The sequence below is a fragment of the Pyrgilauda ruficollis genome, unplaced genomic scaffold (assembly GCF_017590135.1).
Source record: "Pyrgilauda ruficollis isolate IOZ18807 unplaced genomic scaffold, ASM1759013v1 scaffold14, whole genome shotgun sequence".
Classification (NCBI taxonomy): domain Eukaryota; kingdom Metazoa; phylum Chordata; class Aves; order Passeriformes; family Passeridae; genus Pyrgilauda; species Pyrgilauda ruficollis.
Window position 1 is genome coordinate 10101141 of NW_024512543.1, and position 20157 is coordinate 10121297.

Consider the following 20157-nt stretch of genomic DNA (forward strand, 5'->3'; position numbering starts at 1 on the left):
AATTTAATAATGCACTCTGCTAAGAAAAATCTGATTTTTATTTTTAAATGATCAGGTGACAACTTGACCTGATATCCTGCAATTCTGTTCTTGAAATATCTAATGTCTGTTTTTTCCCTATTCATTTTCATCACAACAATAATGTATTTGTAAGCTGTAATCATATCCTTCTCACATGTCAGTCTTCTATTTTTTACACTATTCCTAATAGCAAAGGAGTTTCCCTGTTCTAGTCATAATTTCTGTTCTCCTGTTTTTCTTGTGTTATTTTTTAGATCAGAAAAGAGAACAAAGCAACGGGAATGGGAAATCCATATTGTTTTATACATGTTCTTTATCCCTAATTCTTAATGTTGTTTCTGGGCAGTTTTTGGTGCGTTGTTGGGATTTTTTCTTGCTACTAAGGTTATGTTTTCTTAAATCTACATACTGAGTTATATCTAGTAAAAAAGGTGAACTCTAAGAGAAGTAGCTGAAAATGCTTAAGAAGGTTTTAAGAAAATTTGAATATGTAATAAAGAACAGCTTTGTAGAAAGATACTGAAAGACATATTATTAGAAAGAAAATGAAACTCAGACAAGGGCATCAAGTAGCAACTTGTGGAGATAGGTGAACCCAGAGAACACTAAGTCTGTCCTAATTTAGTCATGTAGCATCCGAGCAATGACCTAAAGAAAAGTTAAATTCAGGTGACAAATCTGACTGAACTGTACCTGAATTAGTTCCAGTAAAACCAGAAATATTCTGCTATCTCTGAAAACAATTTTGTTGTTGACACATCAAGGCCAGGAAAATCATCTAAGCTTTGAGGTTGCCTTTGGAAGGAAGAGAAACTGAAACCTTAGTGTTTGCAACCATTCTATTTTCCTCTGAAGTAGATAATTCTTATTGGTGCTCAAGTCAAAAAGATGGCAGACAAGACACTCCTAATCTGAGATACTTCTATAGTACTTCCTTGGATGTTCCTTTCACAAGCTACCAGTTTGAGTTTATTTACAGCCATGGTCTCTGCAATGACCACTACATAACAGCAGCAGACTGTTCAGTTCCAGAGCTGATCTTCAGCAAGGCTGAAGGTTTTACTTCACCCCATTCAAAATATACAGCTTGGATAGTGCTTGGAATGATCTAAAGAAAATTGTCTGAAATGGGTAGGAAGGCAGCACAACAATACTTAATCCCTCTGTGTTCCACCATTCCAACATGTAACCCATCCATAAGTCCATGGACTGCACTGTGTAGACTTCCAAGCTCCCCAGATACAAATAATATCAGTGCAGGTGAAAGAAAATCAAGAAGACAACTATGCAGAAGGACTGACTGGATTTTTCCACCAATTATGCAATTTGAGCAGAGATGTCCAAATAAGCATCAGGTGAACATTTGGATGACAGATGGAGAGAAGTCAAGGAGTTAGTCATCTCATCTGCAGTTAGGTTTAAGAGGTTATCACAGAAGATGTTGCCATATGTCCCTCATACAAGGCAGGCACTTACTAACACATGGTACTGAACTGCTATATACTGAATTTCTTCAAGGTCTGGGTGTGGTTCAGGAGGGATAGATGTTTTCTGTGTGGAGCCCAACAGCCTTCTATGTGAACATATACAGAGTGAATGCACTTACGAATATTAATCAAAACAGAATCTCAAGTTTACTTGAAGACTAAAGAGTCAAAAAGCTGTATAATTACAGGAAGTATCACGGTATTGAATGTGTCTGTACACACTGAGGCTTCCCCTCATCCTAGTTTGAGTGTAGTTCTAGAAGGTGAAGCATATTTATACCTCTAACAAAAAGCACTAGAACTACTTCAGAATTTGATGTCAGTGACTACTTATAGACAACATGCCCTCCAAAACTTTTTATTTCTTTTGAACAAAGCTAATTTTTACTGTTTAAAATGATATTTGAAATTAGGTTTAAAGAGCAATACAATAGTGCCTGCTTCATGTTACAGGCCTGTGAAAAGTTAATTGATAAATTTGTATAGGATATTAATACAAATGATCCACCGTGAATTGTTGAAACACAACCATTTAGTGATATGACTGATGATCAGAAGGTTATTTGAATTGAGCACAGAAAGTACTGGAAAATGGGCTACTTCCCATCCCTGAGCCCCTCCAAAAGCGTGATAAAAAATGGAACAGAATCCTGAAATATGTCTCTCATCAAGGAAAAAGGAACCTGCATAGTTCTGTGGAACAGCCAAAATTCACAGAGGGGAAGCAAACTCCAAAGAATCACTGAATAGTAGCATAACTTCATTTGAAAGGAACCTCTGTAGATTATCCAAACAGTCTGCTCAGAGCTGATCTAACCTCTGAATTTGAAAATGTCCTTTCCAACTGAATTCTCAGTCTCTGAAATGATGGAGATTTCACAGCCCCTCTGGCACCCTGTTCCTGAGCTTGAACACTCTTGCCAATAATTTTATTTTTCTATCTAATCAGAATTTTCTTGGCTGCAACTTGTGTCCATTGTCCTTGTCTTTTCACTTCACACTTCTGAGAAGGGGCTGTCTCTGCTTTTTCTAGTACATCTCACATTTGAACTTCACAACCTGCCAGCCCTTCTCCACCTCAACAAAACAGAGAATAAACTTACTGCAATCATCAGACAAGACAGCCAATAAGGAAATCTTAGTTTTAAATGCCAATCTCAACAAATTGTAACCTGACAAAGCATGAGGAAATATAGGAGAAACTGTCAGACATATTGACCTTCATGCTTCCTTTATGATGAAGAAGCATTAGTTGGTTATGAATACAGCCCTTCTGTAGTCTGAACTCTTCATAGTTTTTTGTTTGCTTTCTTTTGTTTTTTAATTATAGAATAGGATACATAGCTATGAGTCAAGATAAATTTTAAAATTTCAATCTTTTAAGGATTGCAGACCATGAAGATTTTATGTAAAAAATGTCCTGCACTCTTTGAGTGAACACTCTTTGAGTGTTGAGAGAACAAAAATCTTTGAGTGTTGAGTGAACACTCTTTGGACTAATTATTTCTTGGGAATTTCTTTAAGTAGAAAACTGTGCAAAGCACCCATGGTTTAACTCCCAATCATGTGACAGAAGGTTTTCTAAACAGCTTTTCCTTGTAATCTCTTTATAATCTCTTAGCCTGGCTCCTTGGTCCTCCTACGCAACTCAAAATCTACCTGTGGAAATTTAAAACCCCCTCCCTCCAACTCTCTTTGGTCTCTCACAATCACAGGTGAGGATGTGAACTCTCTAGGATAGAAGCCAGAGATGCTGGAAAACTGACACTCTGAAAATACAGGGTGTCTCCCTTCTTATGCCAGGATTTAGTAATGACTCAAAATAGGATAGAAATAACTGAGCAGAATACCGATCCTCCTTTGTGATAAAAACTTAGTATGTCTCTCATAAGCACAATTGAATTTATTTTTAGTTTTTTGCTTGTTGCATTTAATGATCACATTTAACAACAAGGCAGCAAAAGAACACTACTTGAACATTCTAGTATCTCTTGTCATTGTACATAACCTAAAGTTTAAAAAACCCAACTCAAGAAAAAACAAAACACAAAAAAGCCACGCTAAAAGAAGATACTGATTTTTATGTGCAACTCACACACTAAATTCTAGACAACTACTTTCCAGTGAAGTGCTAGGTGTCTGTTTATTCTACTTTTATGAGAAAGTTATAATATCCTTCTCTTCATCAATGGAATATAAACTGTACTGTTCTAGTGCACAGAACGCATTACCTCACGCTAAAGGCATTTTCTCTTTCCATATTGAGAGTAACAGGGTGTATTTACCAGTACCTGCCCAAAATCACAGATAAACCAAGTATATGATGAGATTGTAATAATATGACTTGAAGGAGGTCACCTATCTTTCTGCTTCATGATGACCTCAAAAATCCTTTTTACTCTAAATTAATCTGACCATTTGGAGGAAGAGACACAGCAGGCAAAAAAGCTTTTGCTAGTGGCAAAGATATCTATCCTAAACAGAGGCCGGTGAATCCACTAGTAAACTGTTTATTAAAAATCAACATTAAAGTGACAAAAAGGGATAGACAAAACAGGTGACATCTATCCTGAAAGGACTTCCAGGGCAATGCAGTCAGGCTACAGCAGGGGCAGTCTCTTACCTGAGCTGGTGAGCACGCTCAGGGGGCTGCTGGAGGAGGTGAGCGCAGCGGTGCCGCTCGGTGTGTTCTGAGCCGCGCTGGCCGCAGCTGCCAAGGCGGCCAGGTTCTGTAACTGCATCGCGTTCAGTCCTGCAACACAGGGAGGAATGCCCAGTGTCTCCTGTCACAGACACGTCACCCACGTGTAACACAAACAGCAAACTCATCATGAGGGACCAACGGGAAGGAGCTTAAAAGCAACAGGCTTAATGCTAGTTACTGATCTTTTCTACAGTGCAGTTCCTTGCTATAATTGAAAATATTTTTCTTTGCCCAGATAGATGTGATTCTGAGAAAGGCCAGGTAGTCATTATGCCAGATGGAGACTCCAAAGGACAGAAATTTTCGAGCAGTGTTCTTTCCAGTCAACAAAACACAGGAGTGAAGCCAGGGTCTGAGAGCTCATGTGCAAGCTACAGAACTTGCCCAGACACCAGGCCAACAACTTCTCCCACTCTCGTGTCCTCCCCACTCTTTGTATGTGGACAGCAGTAACTGAAAAATTCTTTCATGAAGGCCTCACACCACAGAGGCCACAAAGTCATGGCTTCAACCCACCATCAGATGAGAATCAGCATGTTTTGTTTAGTAGCCCTGGCAAGAAGCAACAGTCAATTGTGAGACAGTTGTTAAGTGGCAACTTGTGACCACAGGATCAACCAATGTATGTGTAGGCTGGTCAAACCCACTGGAAAGGAAAACAGGAAACCTCAGGCATGCTGTGTGTTGGTAGCAAGGAATACTGCAGGGGGAGGAAGGGACCCCTGTGTTTATGAATTTTACTGGTCAATTTATTCATCTGACACACCTTCATTTTGAGCCACCGTTTTGGAATGAAACCATTTGGTCAGTACTGACTGTATTTTGCCCTTTTTTCTGCCAGAGGATCCATTAGAATGGATCTCCTTCTGAATTTTAACCATCCTTTGGTAGACTAGCTCCATTCTTCCAATTCTGCCTCCCTTCACTTTTTCCTTATTTTCCATTTTTTTGTCTCTAACTTTGATTGTTTAAACAATTCCTCCTCTCATCATCTGACTTCAGACAATCCCTAATACTTATTCCCAACATAATCAGAAACAAAACTAAATTAATCACCCTTCATTTAAAAACATCAGAACATCCTAAGCAGAGGTGGTATCTCATCCTTTGGATACTCAGTAAGACCTTGGGAGCAAAAGACACATCTCAAATAATTAAAACCTCAGTTGTGTAATTTAAGCAGCAAACAGACAACATAAGAATGTGACAATGCATTATAAACAAATTATTTTCTAAAGTACTTCTAATACCTTTAGTATAGTTTGTTTGGTTTTTAAAACTCTTTTTCAATTGTTTTCTGTTTGTGGCAGGATGTGTTTCCTTTGGCAAATATAATTCCCAAAACAAGTGAATTCTGCCTTTATTTAGATTCTCAAGATTCCATTGTAACATAAAAGCATGAATTAAAATCAAGAAGTTTTCTACTTTGCCTTTATTGTGCTACAGAGGGTTAAAAGTGCAAGTGTTGGAGCTAATGAAGAACAGAGCAGCTTGTTCCTTACTGAAGCAGTTTGTCATGTGCACACTGCACCTGTCCTCTTGTCATCATACTGTTTCCCCGTCTGCTTTCAAACAGCGTCGAGATTAAATTCTGTCTGCAAAGTCTAATCAAGTGTGGGATCTAATAACCTACTTAATTTTTCTTTCTATGAATTTCAAGAAAGGACATCAGCTGAGATATTATCAAGACCTTAAAACTACAACTTTTTTGGTAGGGAATCATGAACAGAGATGCAACATACTATTTATATGTCTGGATTTTCAGTTTTTAAGGTGTGGTGGTTTGTTTGTTTGTTTGGTTTTTGTTGTGTTGTTTTGTTTTGTTTTTCAATAGTGAAGAAAGAATTACCCTGGAAACTTCTCAATCTCAGATAGCTATCCCCTTCCCTCTGCCCCAGTCCTTACTGCTGTACTTTCTTCTTTATTACATCTTGTTTTTAAGCAGACACAAGAAGCAGGAAAGGCAGGATCATGTGTACAACAAAATAATTTATAGATCACCCCCACACATGATATTAGTGAAATGGTTTTTTAAAAAAAGTTGGTTTTTGCATGAGGCTTACATCTAAGAGCTCTGAAGAGGTCTAACATGAAAGAAATCAATGTAGCAAGCTGAATTTGGAATCAACTTCCAGTGTAAACCAAAATTCTTACAAATGAAAATATAACACTTTGCAAACACTTGTAATTGTTACTGATGGGCGCACAAGCCAACAGAAGTCAGATCTACAAAGACACTTTGGATGAACTTCTGCACAGAAAGGGCACGTGATATTGGCAACTACCACTAAACTCCAGGAGGCAATTTGAAAAGTTAAAAGTCTTCAGTATTAAAATCAAAACTATAGATTTCTCTGCCAGCAGAAGAATTTAGAGAATGTGCTGAATGGAGTTGCTAGCATGTATTTTATTATTCCCAACTGTGTGAAGACAAAAGGGACAGCCAATTTACACCTCCAGGACTGCTATACTCAGTGAATATTCTGACCAGCAGTCCACAGCAAGGAATTTGGCTCTTATCTATGAAGCTGATTTTCCATAACAGTAATGGCATAATGAACTGTAATTCAAATGAATGAATAAAAGAATCTGAATGAAGCACTAGCTTACATTCCTAACAACAATGTACTTCCAACTTAAATGCTTTTTTCTTAAATGTATTGAAAATGGGAAAACTAAGAATCCAGAATCACTGAAAACATGTGCATTAGTGAGTGCCTATTTAAAAATCACAGTTCTTCACATATGCACCTTTTTGGATGAAAACAAATACAGAGAGCATTCTTTTTGCTACCCATAAGGTAAAGACAATTTTAAATGCCAGAGGTTGGAGAGATACCACCACTTACCTTGGGGGCAACAGTTAAGTAAGATTAAGAAGGAACATCCACGCTTGTAGCAGAGAATTCCTGTCATTTCAAAGGAGTAGGCAAACAGGACTACTTATTTCAAATGAGATTAAAATGCCTACAGCTTTTGGCTACTTTGTCTACCCTTGTTCTCTTTTGTTTGGCCCTGAATTTGTCTTCTGGTGGAAGAAAACTCACCTCCCATTGGGTGGAGGCTGCTCAGTGTGTTCAGGTTCCCAGATGAAGCAGCTGCTGTCTGCTGAAGGAGCTGCAAATAAAGCTAGACATTACACCAAAAAACAAAACAAGAGTGAGAGTGAGGGCTGGCTCTGCTTCTGGGAGAAACTGCATCACACCACAGCCAGAGCGCCGTCACAAATGAATTCCTGCAGCCCATGCACCACACCACAGCAAAGCGTAAAGAGAATTCCCTGAACAACACAGCCAGAGCACTACCACAGTGAAGCTCCATGTAGCCCATGCAGCACTTTGCAGCCAAAGCAACAGCACAATGCTTTCCTCACTCAACATCAGCAATGCTGAGGGAAAATTATAGCCAACACACCAAGACAAAACCAGCAGAATCAGTAGTGACAGAGAATTCCTATTCAAAGCACCTAAGGCAGGATTGCCACACCTAAGGATATGCTACCTCAAAACAGACTGTACAGCTGACACTGCCAGCATGGGACAAATGGCAATGCCATACCAAAACCAAAGAGCCACCAGGAGAGGGAACCTCCTCTACTCTCCTTATGCACAGCAGACATAAAAGACACTTCAAGCTTCAGCTCAGAAGGTTTTTAGAGATTTCCAAATCCTTCTTCTATTAACTAGCTGTTATTAAAAAAATTCCAATCTACTAAAACTAAAAAAGTAGTAAGATAATTGTCCCATTTCAACTATACATCATACCAAGAATGAGATTAAATTTTCCTTTTGTGTTCCTCAGACTTAGTATTACATGAATACAGTTGTCAGAGCTACTCTGGCAACTCTCACGAGTCACGGCACATCAGTTTTTGAAAAGTTCATCCTTTAGGAACCCAGTAAAATCAACTGAAATGACACTGCAGTCTACCCTCTGTTATATAATTTTTGCTAAACAGAATGGCTTCTCTCTGTTTTCTGTAGGGTTTGCTTTTATTTGGTTGGTTGTTGCTTGGGTTTATTTACTTTGCTTCCAATCTGATCATCCTTTCTATCTGGACAGTACCACGTACTGTTCCAGGTTTCACTGGAAGAGGATGACAGAAATAAAGGAAAATGATAAAGGAATACAAGAACTATCAGACATGAAAAGGGCATTTATAAGGTAAATGTTGAGGCAGTACTATATAAAGAAAAAGCACATTCTACAGAATACAGGAGAAAAACCCAAGGTTTCAGTAATTAGGGCTACTGTGACTGGGGTTGAAATGCTCCTATAAAAGTACCCCAACTAGATGAGAGCACATAACATTATTTCAGCCTTCTCATCCACGAAATGGGGATTTAGTACGCAGCTCCTGTCTTCCAGGAGCCTTCTACAATGAATATATTAAACACTGCAAGACAGCCAGACACTCCAATCCCTGAAGAGATGAAAAGAACCCAAATCAGAAACTCACTGCTAAGTACTGGGGTCCAAGTGTGTTGAGACCAGCCAGGTTTCCCCATATTGAGGCAGCACTGATCTGTTGCATTTGTTGCTGAAGCTGCTGAGCAATTCGTTTCTGCTCTTTGTCCTTCTGCGTGTCTGCAAATTTTACAACAATGGGAGAAGAGCAACCCTGCAAACAGCAATTCAAACAATTACATACTTGCTATCCCCAGCAGTCACAAAAATACTGAATTAAGTCCCAGTCATTGGAATCATTTCTCTCCTCCTCTATGCATACATACAGACATATTTTTTTTTTTCCAAACAGAACATTTCATCAAAGGCTCAAAATCTTGTTTGCTTTTAATTCTATTTTGTATTTTGGTATTTTCTCTGCAGATAAAGTTTAAATCTCCAACTAATTTAAAAATAGAACAAAACAAACACAAGGGTCCAGGAGCAGTTTTTGTGAAGAAACACACAACTGCACTTGTCCTTCTCTCTGCTCTCTAGTCCCTGAAACTCCATAGTGACTGCCTGACAATTACATCTGCTCCTGACACCCACTAACTTGTTTTACCTCCATGGTTTGTGCTTGGTGCATTGCTTTGATTGCTGTTTGTGCCATGGCTCTTGTTGTAAAAGTCACAAATGCACAACCTGGGGAAAGAACAAAAAAGAATCAAGTTGTTCACTACCTCCACAATTATTGAGATGAATACAGGAAAGAAAATGCTTACTGGGCAGGGAGGCGGTGTAGGTGGGAATCACAAAACAAGCTCAAATGCCAGGTTGAGTTGCAAAAGGCAGCATCCAGCATCCTCAAACTGCCAAGAAAGCTTCTTGCATTGCTTACCTCGGCTCAGGCCATCCGGGCCCCGTAATATCCTGCATTCTTCAATCTGCCCAAAGGGGGAGAACATCACTCGAATGTCATTTTCATTGCACTTCTTGGATATCATTCCAATAAACAACTTCCTATCTTCTACTGCTAAGGAATCAAAAGATAAAGAGTATTAACAGCAAATATGTGTTTACTAGATCTTAGGTCTTCTCTGTTAACTGCAGTTATTTCCCTTGTATTTAGGATATGGGCTTATCAAAACCAGATTCCCAGTAATGGACTGCATCTTCAGTTTAAGAGGATGCATATGAGGTGTTTCAATGAACCTGACAGATGTCTGTTTTATGATTTTATGTTTATGTTTTGCTGACTATTTTTAGCCTGTAAAGTCTGTGAACAACAGGAATGTAAAAAAAAGGAAAAAAGTATGTCAAATTCAGCACTTCCCTGTATCTCTTCAGTTCTAGCTGAGAGAAGGCTTGAATGTGGTTTATTGGACTACTTCCATTGTCTTTCCTCTGCTTATTCTAGATTTAGACTACCAATATACACCTAAATGCATATAAACAAGCAAGTAAACTGCAGAAAGTGTCGTTTTAGCCTCATGCCAATCACCTAAATTAGATATGCCCATATCCTCATGCCCCTCTCTCAACAGTGGAAGCAACAGCAGTTGCTAAAACTGAACACTTGTACTTCTGTTAGTGATACGCCCATTCTGATCTGCACCAAAAGCACAAAAATAACTCCTCAAATCAAACCACGGGCTGTGTGCTGGCTCTAAATACTGATGCTATTAGACACATTAGAGTTGAAGAATACCTTTCAGAGTGTAGACCCTTTTAAAATAAACGGCTCAGAAAGGCATTTCCCGTAACTTTTCAGTTACTTGTTACTAATGTCAGCTAAAGGTCACCTGAATGAGTTGGGTAAATCTAAATTCAGAACAGATTTTTATGCTCTCGATTTACTTATTTAAGGATGCTGATCACCTCTGAAACACTTTCTTTTACAGGATGAAGTGAATTATTCACAATATCACTTGAAAATATAAAACAGTTATACAATATTCATCACAATATAAAACAATGAAAACTCTACCACATTTTGATGCTTCAAAAAAGTCTTCTCCTATTCAATGCTATAGTGAGGGGAAATCAACTTATTTGTTGAGTATTCTATGATGCTGGAAAGAAAAACACCAAACTATTCCGCAGACATGACTTTAACTGGACATTAAATCTTAATGTTGTACATAATTCAATTTCTGGTCTTAGAGCAGAAAGCTGCTTTCAAATCCTTTTAGTGGACCATTTTAGTTCAAGAGATCCGGAATCCCTTGTTTTGGTGGCAAGTTCAAATACTCTCAAAACTAATGTTTTCTTATTTATTGTTGTCACCTTCACTTTTTATTAACACTCAGAGTTAAATAATAGCCTCAAAAATAACATCCTAAAATTCCATTGAATACTTTTTAAACTTTCCATTATTTTCCCAGGATATTTCTATGTGTGTTTCTATGTAATGCAAGGTCAGTTTTAGTTTAGAGAACCTATTCTGTTCTCCTCCCAAAAATACTTCAAAAGAATGACTCCTTTCTAGATATATTTACACAGGAACATGTCCTATATACACATGGAGGAATCTGCAGATGGAATTACTCCTACTGTATGTTACCCATACATTCCATCTTCTATTTTCTGTTATATTAAGGGGTAAGCTTTCTCAAACCAGGACTATTTTCTGTTATATTAAGGGGTAAGCTTTCTCAAACCAGGACTATCTTGCGTTTGCAGCACAAACTACTGCAAATGAAGAAAATAAAATTCAGCTGAGCCTAGAAAGGCTGAAACTACAGGATGCTAAATGCTTTCTTTGCTTAGGTTGCAGCAATACAGACACATACGTATTTGAACATGCATGTGTGTTATGTACATAAAGGAAAGGCATTTCTCATAACGAAATGCATGGATAAATTATCATTTACCCAGTGGTAGATGACAAATTCTTAATCCATCTGAAATGGCCAACATGCAGAAATATTCAGTTTTTCTTCTCTACTGAACTGCTGTTAATTCTCAACCTCTCTTGTATGCTACAAAAAGTATTTTTGACTCCCACCCTAGCTGCAACAGGGACATTGGACAAAAACTTGAAAAAGCATTTCTAGATTTCATAAAATCACAGAATAGATTGGTGCAGAGAGGACCTTAAAGATCACCTAGTTCCTTTGACTGGACCAGGCTGCTTAAAGCCCCATCCAGACAGGTCCTGAACAGTGCCAAGGACGGGGCACCCACAGTTCCTCTGGGTAATGTGTTCCAGTGTCTCACCATCCTCACAGTAAAGAATTTCTTCGTAAAATCCAATCTAAATATTTTTCAGTTTAATACTGTTATCCCTTGTGCTATCACTATACTCCTAGATAAACAATCCCTCCACATCCTCCTTGTAGGCTCCCTTCAGGTACTGTAAGACTGCTAGAAGGTCTCCCTGGAGCCTTCTCTTTTCCAGGCAGAACAACCCCAACTCCCTCAGCCTGTTGTCATAGGGGAGGTATCCATCCCTATGATTATCTTGATGGCCCTTCCCTGAATATGCTTCCCAGGTCCATGTCTTATGCTGGGGGCCTCACAGCTGGATGCAGTACAATAGATGGGGTCTTACAACAGCAGAGGGACACTCACCCCCTCAACATGTTATGCCCCCTTTAGATACAGCCCAGCATGTGACTGGCTTCCTGGGCTGCAAGTGCACACTGCCTGTTTATATTAATTTTTTCAGCCACCAAGTCCTTCTCAGGGCTGCTTTCAATCCACTCATCACTCATCCATGTTTGCAGCACCTTGGCCTTGCTGAACTTCATGAGGTCAGCATAGGCCCACCTCTTCAGTCTGTCAAGGTTCCTCTGGACTTTCCCCCTGGGGTACCAACCACAGTACTCAGCTTGACATCACCCATAAGCTTGCTGAGGATGCATTCAATCCCACTGTCCATGTCCCCAACAAAGATTTAAACTACCTTAGTACAAAGAAGAACTCACTGGATGTTTCCCTAACTGACAACATGGTTCTACCACAAGCAGCAGTGGGAGAGATACTCTGAGTCATGGAATTTGAGAGACACCACTCACACTACCTATTATTGAAAACACACCTTTCTGCTTTCACTTTTTTTTTCTTTTAGAAAACCAGGCCTCCAATTAAAGACTTCATCAAAAGCTGTTTAGCAAAAGGGAAATCCTCAAGCTTCCTGACTAGCACAAATGATGACACCAAACTGGGACTTTAATAAAGCTTACCATTACTCTTTTCACTGTCAGCTGGTTTCATCTGGATAGGATGGTGCATCTGAAATGTAAAAAAGATTATTTAATCCCAGATACATCCACTTCATATTATATGAAATACATCCCATAAGAATTGTGAAAGAAATTATAGCCTAAATTGCCTCAAGAGAGGTGCATATGTAACACTACAAAAATTCCAAGAAAAGGCTTTCCTAATTATATGCCATCATTCCTCCTCAGAGTATTATAAAAACCATTCCCACCCACTTCCCTGCCATATCATTTTTTGAAATACTCCAAAATTCCCATAAGATCTGTTATGATATACATCTCATAACACTGATCTTTTGAATAGTTTCTTACAACATTATTTTAGGGCAACATAATGTGTTTGTGCTTCAGTGGTGCTGGAGCTCAGAGAAACAAGACAGTTGTGAAGAAAGCAGGGCTCTGCTCTTACCCCTGGGAGGATCTTCATGTTGTGAAGAGCATTCTGTGCTTCTAGTGCAGCTTTACGGGTATAAAATGTAACAAAACAGCACCCTGCAATTGAAACAAAATGTTAGTCAGAAAAGATCCCAACGTCCCCACTACACTATTAAAACAAACACTTAGATACATCTGTTGGAAACTTCATTTTCAAACTCAATTATTTTCTTGTACCAAAACCCTACCTACCTTCACAGGAAATATCGCATGTAACTGAACTGCAAATCCAGGCACAAAATTTAGTAAGAATTTCATGTTTGCAAGTATGAGATTAACACAAACTACTAAAACCCCAATTTCATATTTATCTGAAACTGTGTCCCCATGCAGCCACATTTTGATCATATCACAGCATCACAGTGATGCTCTGGAGCAACACAGTATTATTGGATGTTCTGCTTTGCAATTGTAATTCATACTCCGCAAGCACCTCTATCGCTGCTGAGCTCTAAAAAAAATTATGATTTTTCTGAGCTCAGCTAATGATTGAATCACAGTTCAAGTATGATTAGACAAACACACTTAAAGACTTTATAAAGTCTGGGCTTGCATGCACACCTGGTCACACAGAGCTCCTACAGGGCTGTTTGAATAAGCACACAGCTAAGACAGCAACTATGTGAAACTGGCTGAAACCTCCAGTCTCACAACAGAAGTACAGAAGTTCTCACCTTTGCTTTGAGGAGGGTTTTGGCTCCTGTCCCGCAAGACATTGATTTCATAGACAGCACCATACTGTTCGAAAAGTTCTCTTAGATCCTTCTCACACCAGCTCCGTGGGACTTGACCCACAAACATTTTGATAGCATCTAGATCAGGTTGGTCTGGGTGATCCAGTGTGCCATTCATTTTCTTTGCACTAAGAAAAACAAAAAGGAATTTCTGGTTCACATCTTCCTACAAATTCTAAACAAAAGCATGCCTATGGCAAAATTAAAGAAAAATGAATTTTCCACACACATATAAATGTGTATGATGAAAATATACATATAAAAAGGAACTCTTGCCCATTCCCAATATGCATACCAGAGTACATTCACATTTACTGGCAAGCTATGCACTTGGAAATGAAACACACTCTACCACAGCTGTTTAAAACTCTGCTCCCATAATGTAGTCAACATCTGAGATTCAAGATATAAATCTGCTGAGATAACTGAAAAATAACACTAGTTCAGCCATGTAAAATTTTACAGAAAAAGAAACCAGAACTGAAAGGAACCTATGCTCGGTCTACCTATAATCTACCCAAGTTATCAGTAACCACCAATAATAAGAGAATGTAATTACTACATTTTTAAATGAGAGTAATTGTAACTGTTTCCCAGGGTGAAGATCCATCTTAAAACAGAGAAACAGAATAAACTGATTCAATGGTAAGTTTATTTAAAGGTTTACAAGGCAATACCTCTTTGTGAAACTAGGGGGATTTCAACAATAATTGGCAAAAAAACAGGCTTAAATAGTACATGAAAAGGCTGGGATTAGACAATCCAATCACAGACTGAATCAGGTTCAATATTGGCAGGATTCTAACACAGAAAAAAAAGTCAGACTACAACAACACCTAAGTTTTGAGTATGAGAATCCTCAATAGGTTCCAAGGCATTCTGTCTAGCCATATGAGCAGTTTACACCCTATTAATAAAAGTTGTGTTATGCTCCACCCAGCCAGTTGACAAGTCCTACACTGCTCCCTCTATTGACTCCTCATTATTTGTTAGGTGCAGTGTGATGTCTGTTATCAGTACTCCCAGCCTGGTACACCAGAGCACCTCGTCTGACTGTAACGACACCCTACTGTAGCTATAGTGATTAGTTGGTTAAAATTGCTGACCAATCCCTGCATAATCTAGAAAGGACATGGGGAGTGGAACAGCAACTATACAATGATTCTACCGCCGCCACCACCCCCCCCCCCAAAAACAATTTGCTGAAGGTGGTCTTCTTCCAGAGCAGTCCTCTTCATCTTTGCTTTGTTCCTTTGAAGACAGTTTGAATGGCTTATTAACTGCACATGCATAAACAGTATTCCTCACTGTCCATCTGAAATTGCACTCCCCCCTGAAAAGAATTTCTAAAAAATCCAAGCCCAGTACTGTTTAGTACTTTTTCCCATCAATACACTGCTGTTCAGAGCCTAAGGAAAAAGTGATGTTAGGGAAAGTTCATAATTTTATAGCTGTATGAACAGACCTCAAAAACAACAAAGCTTCTTACTAGAAGGGAAGAGAATCATCATAAATCCTTTCACTCCTCTCCACCTTTCCACTCAGAAAGGGTCAGTACCTTTCCAAATAGCCAAGGGAAACAACACCCTTTGCAAACATGTAAACTGCCTCTTTTCATTTCAGTTAAGAACAATTGGAAATTGTTTACCCTCTCCAATAATAATTTTCAGCATAATTTTCAGCCCTGCCTTCCATGGGTAGCTTGAAGGGCACAACACGGCTCCTGTTAACTGGGAAACTCTTTATATGACCTCAACAGTATTCAAGGAATATTTTTACTCCTAATTAAAAGGTTTAGTCTGGACTCATTAATAGGGAAGAACAGAAACAGTTCTTCCCACAAGCAATTTCAACAATCCATTTTATAATATCAGCACCTGTAGCATACTATAAACAATATCATCAAACAGCTTTATTCCTCCTTAGTCATCGCCACTATTATAAGACCATTTTCCCCCATTTCAAAACCAACATCAATCTTCCATGACCACTAGGATTTCTTCTAGAAAACAAACTGCAGGCTGTCCTGTCTCTCCTTCCTGTCCCAAAAGACAGCAGGGGCTTGAGACAGCAATTCCAGCTATCATTTTAGTTATAACTTAGACATGAAGAGAAAATACTTACACGGGGCTTGCATTCAAGGAGCAATGATCCACCATCATCTCTGGGAGGAAATCCAACTTGAACGCAGCCATCACCTCAGTCTCTGACAAACCACTAACACTAAATCAAAGTACTGCCTAACCCCCAACAACACCACTTCCAAAAGTCCTGCAGTCTTAACACTCAGCCACACAAAAAACACTCAAACCACAGAAAGAGAAGCTCAGGGAGACCAGCAATAGACGCCACAGAAACAGGCTGGACTGGGAAAGGGACATGGAATCCCAGATTAAAAAGGGGATGTGACCATGTGAAGGGAGGCTCAGCTTAATACACAATGAAAATGCTGATGCACTAGGCTTGTTTTGTGCAATTTTCCCTGGCGAAGCAGTACTGAGTGCACTGTCAGATAAACAGAGTGTCAGATCCATGAAGATAGCAATGGGTAACAGAGCAGAAAGAATACAAACTCCAGTCTTTCCACCCCCAACTAACTCCTTGTCTCCCAAAATGGCAGACCAAGGCCTTGAAGTTCACAAACACTTTCCAAATCAGCAATACTAAGGTGTGAAGTCAAAAGGTTCCTTCACCATAAACATTTTTAATAGCTGATTTCACTTTCTTCACCTTGTGCTCTACTATTGACACTCTCAACTTCTATGGCACAAAATGCCAACTACAATTTTTCTCCAAACCTGCCAAAAAAATCAAAGCTTTGATTATTCAAAAATTCCTTAACAACCACAGAACACCAAAACCGATTCCTTTTACAGAAGCAAAACATGCATTGTTCTGGAAACAATACTTTGTCTAAAAATCCAGATATACAGAGTCTATAAATGACCAAGAAAGGGAAAAAAGCCAGTGATTCATAGAAAACCATTTTATAATCTTTCAGAACACTGATCACAACACATCAGGATGCTGCTTCATCATTAAAACAGACATAGCACGTTGATCAAGGAACTGTGAGATGCATTTATATACCTAATGCAGGCTTCTTAAATCTCCAATACCCAAACTAATGGGGAGATAATGTGGATAAAACTGGATACATTGTGAAATGCAGAAATATTTGACTGAGTGGAGTGAGTGCTGCAGAGGCAGCTGGATGTGTTGGAGCACTCCAGGAGGAATGGTTAATTGGAGTCTAACACGAGACCAGAAACCCTTATATACGGTCATTATAACCACAAAATAACCCTCAGAGCATCAAGGACTGCATGTTGGAGCAGCTGTGATCACATCTTTCTCCTCTCTCAATGACTGCAATATATACTTGCAGTTATTCTGACTGGCCAGTAAACACAGCTTTACTTAAGCTTGCACAGTTACAGTATGTCAATTGTTTTTTTCATAAATAATGTTTCCAATCTCTGAAAAAAAAAAATTAAAGAGAACATTTTATTTTTATTTTTTGCCAGCAGTGAGGTTAATTAAATGGAGCTAGGCCTGGTAATACAAAGACATATGCATACACTGCAAAATAAGAGAGGACATGAATTTCTCACACATGAGATATTCAACAGTAACTACTTCATGCATGCTCCTACTACGTGAAAAATGCAAGAAAGCTTCTCCTTTAAAGAAAAAAGGTGCAAGCTATCTGCTAAGCAGCATTGTTAAGAACATGCAAATAGGCATTAGGGAGCACAGGTCAATTTTTCACTTTCAGTAAATGAAATTGTTCTATCTACCTTTAGACACATATTATAGGCATCCCACTTGACAAATGCCATGTTGAGTAAAGCCCATCATATTCAAATGTTAAATTGATCCTAGAGCCCATTTAATGCATTTGTCTAAAACGAGACTGCAGAAAAAAACTTTTCAGATTTATATGATTAGAACAACAAATTACAAGGTGTGATTCCTGGATGAGATGCATCTATAGACCAACACTGTAAATTTTGGCCCTATCCAGGAAGACCAGAACTCATTCCTTCTGGTCTTTCACTCATCTTTAGCTTTTTTTTCCAGCAGCCAGTAAAATGCCCCAGCTGCCATGCTCACTGTAGGTTTGATGAAAGACAATGCTGGCAACACATTGTCTAGAAAATGGGTTTTAAAAATGTTAGTGAGATTGATTACTTTACTGAAGAAAATCACTACACCATTACAATTTGATCCTATGCCCACACTTTCCCCCACCTCTCTGCTCCTCAAAATCAAAGTCCTATCTTCTTGTTCCATTAAAACAAAACTGCAACACTATAGGCACAATTTGTTGGAAAGGAAGAATCAATACTATAATGGTGAATAAATACCTGAAGATATGTTAGCCAAGACTCAGTGCCTCTGGTGGCCATACTTCTGAAGTAATGATGGCAACTTCAGTGACAAAACAGTGTAAAAATGGGTTTGGTTTAGTGTTATTTAGCTGAAGGCTTCAAGCTAGTGAAATTAAAAGTCTTAGAGACTTCATTTGTGAAAATATCAGAAGGAGTGGAAAAAAATGTTACTTCACTACTGCACAGAAATAAGAATTATATGAAGAAAAAGAGTTTCCGTAAAATTAGAAAAAACAAAAGTAATCGTAACCATTTGTCAAAAATAAGGCAGCTAAACATACTTATTTTTTGCTCAGATGTCAAATTCCTATGGCTTCCAGATCCATTCTTTGACTGTTTCTATTCAAAGGATAACAGAAACAATGTCTGAAATTCCAAGCTCCATGGACTGTAGCTACACATTTAAATCTGCTCATCTGACAATATGAACATGAAAAAGCTTCTACCTACTACACATTAGATCTCAATTTTTACATTTCTGAAGCCCTAGATGATGCTGCAGAATGTGTAATTATACATGCTCCTCAGAGACTTCAGAGTACAAATGCTGAAAGTTTTTTGCTTTTTAGATTTACAGAATTACATCACATCCTAGGTCCAAGAAATCCCAAAAATTCACCAAAAACCGAAAGACCTGTATCATATTTTCTTTCCTAAGAAAGCCTAGTTTTAATGAGCAATTAACTCTAAAAGCTGAAGATAACACCATCTTTTATTTTATGCATTCTGTACTCAGACAGCATACAGAAATCTGAAGCTGAGGGACTACTGGCATAGTGAGAGCAAGCTATGGGAAAGGATGTAGGCTATGGGGAAATCAGACACTGTGAAGCTCTGAAGGAGACAGGTCCTAGAATAAACTTCCCCTTGTATTATCTGCATATCCAGATTCTTACAGTGCTGCTGAATTGCAGTTTTGCTTTTACACTGATAGCCCCAAGGTTACATGCATCAAAATACAGTAGTTGCTTGTCAATATTTTGTTGTTTCATTGTTGGTCATGTAAGCATGTGGTCAGAATATTTTCTGCTTGTGCTGAAATCCAAACTGTCTCCCCATGCCTCATTGGGTATAAAAGCCCAAGTTACCTAGTTGCCAAAACTGCAGTTTCTTCCTCTGCCAATCTCTTTGACTGTTATGCACTGTGGGTACACAAATCTGACACACTGAGAATATTGAATTTACCATCAAAATACATGATGATTTTGGGCTGCCTACAATTCAGATTAAACCAACTGAAAAACATTTATTTATGTGAACTTTGGTAGAAGTTCCCAGAAGGTGGAGAAAAGGGATAGGAGGGGAAGACAACCACCTTTACCTTGGAAATACCAAAGTTTCGCAGTGCTCCCTCTTACACATTTATCTGAGAGCAGATAAATGAGATGTAGATGTAGACAAATTTTTAAAAATCAGGTAAATAAATTTGCCAACACACAGCTGATGAACAAATTCAATCTGTGATATACTCAATATCTGGCTCACTCCCGAGGACAACTTACACCAAATGGCAGACAGCAGCTCTGCAATATGAGAGCTTATCTACCAGGAAACAGGTTACAATATCTGTTCAAATCTGAGAAGTCAAAAAAAACCCCACCCCAAACTGCAACTAAGTCCTGCTCTGCCAGTAACTGCAACTGACAGTACGTCTAATGAAAACTTGGAAGAAGCTGAATTACCAGTCTTAGGACCCTCTTATAACACATGTATGTAGTCCATAAAGTTTAAGGCAGTGGTACACAAACTTTTCCTCTCATCTTCTGA

General features: G+C 38.6%; 1 protein-coding gene across 11 annotated transcripts in view; it reads right to left on the bottom strand.

Moving 5' to 3' along the window:
- The window catches only part of CELF1 (CUGBP Elav-like family member 1), a 57731-nt gene that overhangs the window by 14151 nt on the left and 23423 nt on the right, over positions 1–20157 (bottom strand). For 5 of the 11 annotated variants that reach the window (XM_041459910.1, XM_041459911.1, XM_041459902.1 and 2 more), the window contains 8 exons: positions 13937–14124; positions 13237–13319; positions 12789–12837; positions 9500–9634; positions 9224–9303; positions 8672–8833; positions 7260–7341; positions 4132–4260 (listed from right to left, as the gene is read on the bottom strand). In XM_041459910.1, coding sequence (XP_041315844.1) covers positions 4132–4260; positions 7260–7341; positions 8672–8833; positions 9224–9303; positions 9500–9634; positions 12789–12837; positions 13237–13319; positions 13937–14114 — 898 coding nt within the window. In that variant the 5' untranslated portion in view covers positions 14115–14124. The remainder of the gene's footprint in view (positions 1–4131; positions 4261–7259; positions 7342–8671; positions 8834–9223; positions 9304–9499; positions 9635–12788; positions 12838–13236; positions 13320–13936; positions 14125–20157) is intronic. The other 6 variants (XM_041459909.1, XM_041459908.1, XM_041459905.1 and 3 more) reach the window with 3 other exon arrangements.